Source organism: Trachurus trachurus (genome assembly GCF_905171665.1).
Source record: "Trachurus trachurus genome assembly, chromosome: 4".
Lineage (NCBI taxonomy): Eukaryota > Metazoa > Chordata > Actinopteri > Carangiformes > Carangidae > Trachurus > Trachurus trachurus.
Window position 1 is genome coordinate 33328519 of NC_139898.1, and position 8035 is coordinate 33336553.

Genomic DNA, 8035 nt, shown 5'->3' on the forward strand with positions numbered 1-8035 from the left:
ACTGTGCAGTTTGCACCTTCATTTTGTTGTACATGCATGTCACCCTGAGGTTTCTCCAATTTTTCCCTGTTAAAAGGGTTTTCTATGGAGTTTTTCCTCAGTGGAAGTGAGGGGCAGAGGATGTTGTTATGATGCCACGTAAAGCCCTTTGAGATAAACTGTTTGTAAAAACAGGCTATACAAATAAAATTGCCTTGCCTTGCCTGGCCATGTATAATGAAAGTGAAGTATCTTAAATCTTAAATGTCGAGAACCACCTGTGGGATTGTTGCCAGCTGCACTCTTCACCTGCTGCGCTGGTTACCAGGATGAGTCATGAAACGGTTGAAATTGTTTTGGAGGAAGAGAAAATACATAACCTTTAATAAGTTATTGGTAATCAAAAGTACGTCTTGAGCTGGTATGTTGTGTCATGCATCCACCTGTCCTCTCAATGTGACATCTGTTCACCTTGTCACTTTGTTTCAAATAAACAAAAAACACTGGGTGGGTGTGTTTTATTATTGTTTTATTATTGAACTACTCCGCTCACTGCAGTCATTTCATCAGCTTTTGATTTGATTTTTGCACACCAACCATTCCAAATACAATATTATTTAAGCTCAATGGACAGCAGAGGTTTAAACAACATTAAATATACAGTTTAGTACAATTACAAAAGTATCAGTTTAGAGACTATATTATATATTAATATTAAAACACTCACAGGAAGATTCAGTTTAGTCACAACAACGTTTGCAGTGAAAAGGTGATGATCACTTACAGAATCTTTCAAGATAATTTTTATTCTTTCAATGTTTTTCCCATTCTCTAAATTGAAGATCTTCAGATAGATGTTAAACCTTTTTTAGGCTAACTGGTGACTTGTGAAATTGAGCTGTAACTTGTACCTCTTCATTATCAGCTATTAGTGTTGCAGAGTTGCAAGAAAATCCTCAATTTCTCCACACATTCGGTTTCTCCCTCTTTCTTTAATCCTCTCCAAAATACTGATGCTGTTGGTACGGAAGAAAGATGAGGCTGGAATGGCTGCTGCCCTCATGTGGTATCTTATGGAGTCGTGGATCTTCTTATGGATGAAATGTAAATACTTTGCATAGTAATTGTAGACCATCTGAGTCCCTGTAGGATCTAGAGGACTTTGTAGCAGCTCCTCGTACATCTGGTCAGCCTCATCTTGGTTGTGGTTTGATCGTCCATAAATGTTTGCAAGGGATATTTTCTTTCTAAGTGAAGAATCAGGGTAAAGAGCAATCACCTCTTTGTGGAGAGAGGTCGCTCTGTCGATCATGCTGTTCTCCAGGGGACTGTCGCTGTCGGAGTAGATTCTGGTTTCATAGCAGACTGCAGCACGCCTCTTCAGGTAACGTTCCTCTGGGTGTCTTTCCATTGCCTCCTCTACCAAATCGATCGCCTCATCCTTAGATATGAAGTTTCTATAGACCCTCAGTATTGGTTCGATACCGCTGTAGCTGCTAACTGGCTTTCTCAAAACCTTTGTGGCCAGCTCACGGGCTTCACCCTCAACTTTTTGACCCTTTTTGGCACAAGCTTCAAGGTACAGAGCAGCGAGGTACAGGTTGTCTGGGTCGTGTTGCTTGGCGATTTTCATTTTCTCCAAGATGTCACCCCCCAGGTTTTTGTTGCTGTTATCCAAGGGATTTACTAACGCCAACACGTGGCTGGTCTGCCACTCCACCATGTCCGGCTGCATCCTGATGGCTCTCTGGAAGTAACCTGCAGCCAGCAGCTTTTTCTCTGGGCCAAACTTCATCAGAGTCCAGCCTTTTTCAGCGTAGATCTCTGGATGGAGCTCGTCCTGCGTTGGAGATGGATACTCGTCCATTAGCTCGTCAACCTTTGACAAGCAAGCCTGGCTCTCCGCTTGTTCATGCTGATAGTAGTGCAGCCAAGCCTTGTTTCCATAGTTCACCACCAACCAGGGGCCCTCATCTGAGACAGTGTTTCTCATCTGGCGGAAGGCCTCTGCAGCCCTGCTGAAGAAACTCCAGGCCTGTTCGAAGCAGCCCAGCTTGTAATGGGTGAACCCTTGCAGATTGTAAATGTGACCCAACCAATTGTTTCCCTCCTCAGCCCCGATGTCTTCCAGATTGTCCCTGAGACTGTAAAGTTTGTGCCTTTCAGGCTCCAGGTGCCAGGTGAAGTGGCACTGCAGGGCCTCCAGTCTGGCCTCCAGTGTTGTTTCACTCTGAGCAGAACTGGTGGAGAACAAAAGGAAAGAGTATTATTAATTTCATTATTTCATGGAATAAAAAAAGGAAGGAAGGAAGGAATGCACAAGGGTAGGAAACATCAGAACAGGAATATAACAGAAAAGATGAGTGGAGGAAAGAGGAAAAACTGAAGAGCAGAAAAATGTATGAATGACTGAAGGAGGAAAATAAAACTTTTAGAGATTTAACACTATTAGAAATGAATAAGGAAACAAAGAAGGAATGAAATATACTGTATGTGCAAGACAGTCTTGATCCACTCCAGTTCGCCTACAAGGCTAAGCGAGGAGTGGAGGATGCCTGCGTGACCTTTCTGGACACAGTATTTATTTATTTATTTATTTATTTATTTGGTTCATTTCGTGCATGTCAATTAGTCATCATCATCACACATCATCTTAATCCAATAATACAATACAATATATGTAGATATCTGGACTCCCCACACACGGATTCTTTTCATGAACACACACACTTTATGCATCCATCTTCTGGAACTTCAGGTTAACCCATTACTTCTCAGGTGGATAAAAACTTCCTGCAGGACAGACCTCAGCATGTTGTGGTTGATGGTGTCAAATCCAGAAACCTGACTCGGAATGCTGGAACTCCCCAAGGTTGTGTCTTGTCACCAATTCAGTTTTCCATATACACCAACCAAATAACCTGTAACGGCAATAGGCGCGTTTTCACCGCAGGAACTTTAGGGTACTATTACGGGGCTGGGGCCATTGGGGCTGGTCTCTACTGCAGGAACTTCCCCAGCAGGAACCTTTACAGGGCTGAAAGGCAAGGCAAGGCAATTTTATTTGTGTAGCCCGTTTTTACAAACAGTGTGTCTCAAAGGGCTTCACATAGCATCATAACAACATCCTCTGTCCTTAGACCCCCACATCGACTGAGGACAAACTCCATGGAAAGGAGTCCCTGCTCCAGGGTAGGTACTCAGATCGGCCCCGAAAAACTCCCTGATGGGGCTTGAGATTTACTTGCATGTCGCTTCCAGAGCCTGGCGGGTCCTGGTCTGCAGTGGAGACACGGCCGCTGAGAGGGCCGAGTGAGAGGACGGTTCCTGTAAAGTTCTTACCCCCCTCCTCTTACCAGGAACTCCTGCAGTGGAAACACGCCTAATGACTTCACGCTCTTAAAATACGCAGACGATATGGCATTGGTGGCAAACATCGGGAACAACATCTCCCTCTGCATACAAGCAGCAGGTCGACACACTGATGTCCTGGATTAGAGTCCTTAGTAATTAAAAGAATAGTTCACTCAAAATTCTAATTTCACTCATTATCTACTCACCCTCATGTCGACTAAGGGCTGGGAGAAGTTTCAGAGTCCTCCGTGCCTTCTCTGAGTTACAGCGGGGCTCCGTGCAGCACTGCATGTCCATATGACGGTTGCGAATGGATACCACTCCATCCAAATCTCGCGAGATTTGGACGGACCAGGAAGAGGAGCTTCCGCTACAAACAAGCTTGAAATATAGACTTATTTAACCTTTTTCTGAACAATTTCGCATTTTGGGGCTTCAATACAAGACGGACATTACAGACGAGCACTATGGAGGTATTTGGATGTTTTTTGGTGTGTCTTTTTGTTACGAAGAAAAGTGGTATCCATTTGCAACCGTCATATGGACATGCACTGCTACACCAAGACCCCCTGTAACTTGGAGAACCCACGGAGGACTCTGAAACTTCTCCCAGCCCTTAGTCCACATGAGGGTGAGTAGATAATAAGTGAAATTTGAATTTTGGGTGAACTATCTCTTTAACATCTCCAAGACTAAGGAGCTCTGCTGTGGTGGGAGACGGACATCACATCACAACCTCTCTATGAACCCCTACAGCTGGATGGACAGGAGGTGGAGCAGGTTGAGGTGTTCGGATATCTGGGAGTGGAGATTGACACCAACCTGCCCTTCTCTCAACACACTGATTCTGTTTACAAGAAGGCTCAGCCATGCCTATTCCTGCTGAGGAAACTGCAGAGTTTTGAGGTCAGGCAAGAGATTTTAACAGCTGTATACAAGTCTCTGATTGAATCTGTCCTGACCTTTAACATCACACCCTGGTTCACACACACCACAGTAAAAAAACAAATCTAAGCTTTCCTGGATCATTAAACAAGCAAGTAAAATAACAGGCAAAACTTGAACCCCACTATCAGAACTCCATACTCAAGCAGTCACAAAGAGAGCTAAGCACAAGTCCTTCCAGCTTCTCCCATCAAGACGCCGCTACAGTCCCATGAGTCAAGAAAAACATTTACAAACACTCAATCATTCCCACATCCATAACCATTTTCAACAAACTGAATGATTCAAGAGCACCACATCACTGATCACCTTGTTTGCACTTGAAGCACTTTAATCAACATGCAGTATGCTTGTGTTTTCCCCCTCCTTTTAGTATCAACGCCTGATTTTGTTTTATTTCTTTTATCATGTCTGTCTTCTTTTAATGTTTTGAGCCACGCCAAAGATGATTTTCTGTGACAATAATGTTTTTCTAATCTAGTCTAATTTAATCAAACTGTCAACAAGGAACTGAATAAGGAATAAAATAAGTCAAGGAGTGGAAGGAAGCATAAGAAGAAAGGGAGGATGACTGAAGAAGAGGAATAAAAGGTAGAAAGAAAGAAAGGAAATTTGAAAGAAACAAAGAAATGGAACAAAATGTTCAAACCTAAAATCAGAATCAATGAAGTAATATCAATGATGTCATTTAGTATGGTTACGACAAAACCGGGACTAACCTCATCGTCCAGCTGGTTTCAGTAGTTTTCTAAACGTAACCTTCTATGGTCAGCTCTTTATGTCTGCTTCTGCTTTGGGTGTAGCACCATAAGTTCATTAATGTTCAACTTTTATGGGGTTGTAAACAACGATATGTTGAGTTCTGAGTTTAGACTTTAGTTTCCCAGTAAAGACACCCTGAAACGGCTCTGGGAGCGTGGTTCAGTTACACATCATGACATGTATGTCTGGTAAAATTACGAAAAAAGCTGTTTAGCAGGAAGAGAAAATACATGGATTTTAATGTAAAAATACTCAGATTGTAACTATTTAGCATGAATTTGGCAAATATCAACACGTAAATGAATAATTTAAGCTGGAAAATACCATTTTTCATTTAATTAATAGAAACAATCAATATAAAGTCAGAGCTCAACAGGTCTGAGCTCAGATAGTTGGGTTTCTGACGTCCTGAGTCAAGACCAATTGAATCCAAAGTCGATTGTCTTAACTTTGAGTCTGAATGTACATATCTGAGGTTTCCTGTGGCTGTGACACACCAAGCTGTTGCAAAGCAAAAGTCAAAAGGCTGAAGTCCAGGTGCAGTCCTGACTCATGCTACACGTTGGGATCCAAGTCGAGCTGCAAGCGGCAAGCCTCTTTCAAATTTGTCAAATAGAAAGTTGTTGGACTCAGGGCTGGGTGTAAAAGCCATGAGGACTCTTGTTCAACTTAACCTTTGTATCGGTTTTCAGCACCACTGGGGCGTCATTTCAGCAGTTGTTTATAGCAAAATAGCATAGCAAAAGAGTAAAAGAATAAAAGAATAAAAGAGTAAAAGAGTAAAAGAGTAAAAAGGTGATGTACATAGCTCCAAAGTGTCCTGAAATGCATTTATGAATTTAATATTGTGATTGCATGCGGTATGAATGATTTCTTAAAAATATTTTTCGTAGTTTTGGCAACTCTATAGCGCCTTCCTGAGGGGAGTTTTTGAAATTCATTGGCCAGGGGGTGACTGGGATCTGCTGAAATCCTCTGTGCCTTCTGTTCGACTCTGTTGTCATAAATACATCCCAGCTGTTTCTGCTTCCTCCCTATGATTCTACTGGCCATTTTTACAGTTTTTTGCCAGTTTGGCTCTATTTTTAAACCCCAGGTGACCATACCACGTACATATATTGTAGCACAACACGCTTCATCTTCTTTTTTTGGCAAACGGATGAGATCCCTTGGTTTATTATACAATTTCCATCCATCCTTTTGCCCGTTTGTGCAGTTAACAACACAACAACTTTTTGTCGTTTTCGTTTTCTGCTTGACTCAGCTTGTAAATAATGAGAAATGTCCCGATTTCTGCCCCGTGGCTGCACGCGCACATCTGCGATGACGTTGCACAGAAACCCGTCTATTAGCCTTGCTGTGACACTGTTAAAAACTTTAAATTATGAAATATTAACTGAACTAGTTCATTTTAAAATGTGTTCACGTAGAAAGTGAACTTCCCCAACACTGCTCTACTGCTCTGGCTGCATGTTACAACTATAAAAAGAAGCATTTCCAGCAGGAAATGCGTGTGAATGCTGAAAGCAGCTGAATGCTATTGCTGAATGAGCTGAAGAAATTGTTGAAACAATGCTGAGTTAGCTGAAGAAACTGCTGAGGAAGAAACTGCTGAGGAAATGTTGAAAAAGGCTGAAGCTAAAACATAAAACTTGGAAGCTGAGAGATGAATGTCTTTCTATGGGTGGAAGAAAGAGGCAAGAAAGAAAGAAAAGATTATGATAAATATTTCTGTGGGTAATGGGGGCGGGACTAGATAAGCTTTTGCTTCTCCCGCTTTCCCTTTCGGCCATGTGTTTGACATGCCCGAAATAAACTAATTGATTGATTGATTGATTGATTGATTGATTGATTGATTGATTGACTGATTGATTGATTGATTGAAAGAACGAAGTTAAAAGACAGGGAAAAGGGGCAGAAGAAAGAAAGAAAGAAGATAAAGGGAGAAAAAAGAGGCAGAGAGGGGGGTATGATAAATAGAAAGAGGTTGATATAAAGAGATAGAGAGGGGTAGACAGAAAGAAAGAAAGAAAGAAAGAAAGAAAGAAAGAAAGAAGACAGAGAAAGGAGGTAGAAGAAAGAAAGAACAAAAAGAGAGAAAAAAGAGACAGAGGGAGAGGGGGTGACAGATAGAAAGAGGTAGATAGATAGAGATAGAGTGGGGCAGAAAAAAGAAAGAAAGTAAAAGTAAAAAGACAAAGAAATGGGGTAGATATTATTAGCATTTATTTTGAAAGGACAGCTGGAAAGAGACACAATCCAATGTTCATGTAGCAGTCACTTTACCTTGGAAGTGGGTAAAATTGTCCCTAACCCTATGTAATTCATGTGGTGTTTTTTTTTGTTTTTTTTTCTGCATTTGTGTTTATTGTGAAGTCGGTCTTAAATGTCATTTCAAGTGGCTTTAAAAGTCTTACATTTAACTTGTAGGAACCCTGAAGAAAGAAAGGCAGACAGAGGGGGGTGATGGATAGAAAGAGATGATGGATGGATGGATGGATGGATGGATGGATGGATGGATGGATAGATAGATAGATAGATAGATAGATAGATAGATAGATAGATAGATAGATAGATAGATAGATAGATAGATAGATAGATAGAGAGACTTGACACATCATGTTAAAAGCTGCGTCCTTTGTCAGTCTGATTTAGCTGTGTGTGTTTGTGTGCTTTCAGCATTCACACTAATAAGTGAATTTAATGAGCGTCTTGCCAACATTTATTTTGCACATTCTGTGACATAAACTGTAAACTGTCTTGTCTGTAGCCTAACAACATCTATTGCACGTCATTCCATGAAATCGGTAACTTTTCAACTTTGAAAAGTTAAAATTTAAACTATATTTAATTGCTGTTTTTTAAGCAGCCAGGAATCAAAGAAAGTTTAAAATGACAAGAAATGATGTTGTGCCATCTCAGGCTGTGAAATTCCATATTTTATTACAGTTTTAATGTTTTCTAATCTTGTCAACCCTGTTACCGAGTCCGACAT

At 41.1% G+C, this 8035-nt stretch overlaps 1 protein-coding gene across 1 annotated transcript; it reads right to left on the bottom strand.

Annotated features, from left to right (window-relative positions):
* Window positions 1-907: 907 nt before the first annotated feature.
* On the bottom strand, window positions 908-3416 carry LOC310985382 (interferon-induced protein with tetratricopeptide repeats 1-like; the record flags this gene model as incomplete). Its single annotated transcript, XM_083970957.1, has 2 exons — window positions 908-2219; window positions 3322-3416. 2 exons carry the CDS (start codon window positions 3414-3416, stop codon window positions 908-910), a joined length of 1407 nt encoding a protein of 468 aa, XP_083827083.1.
* Window positions 3417-8035: the final 4619 nt, after the last annotated feature.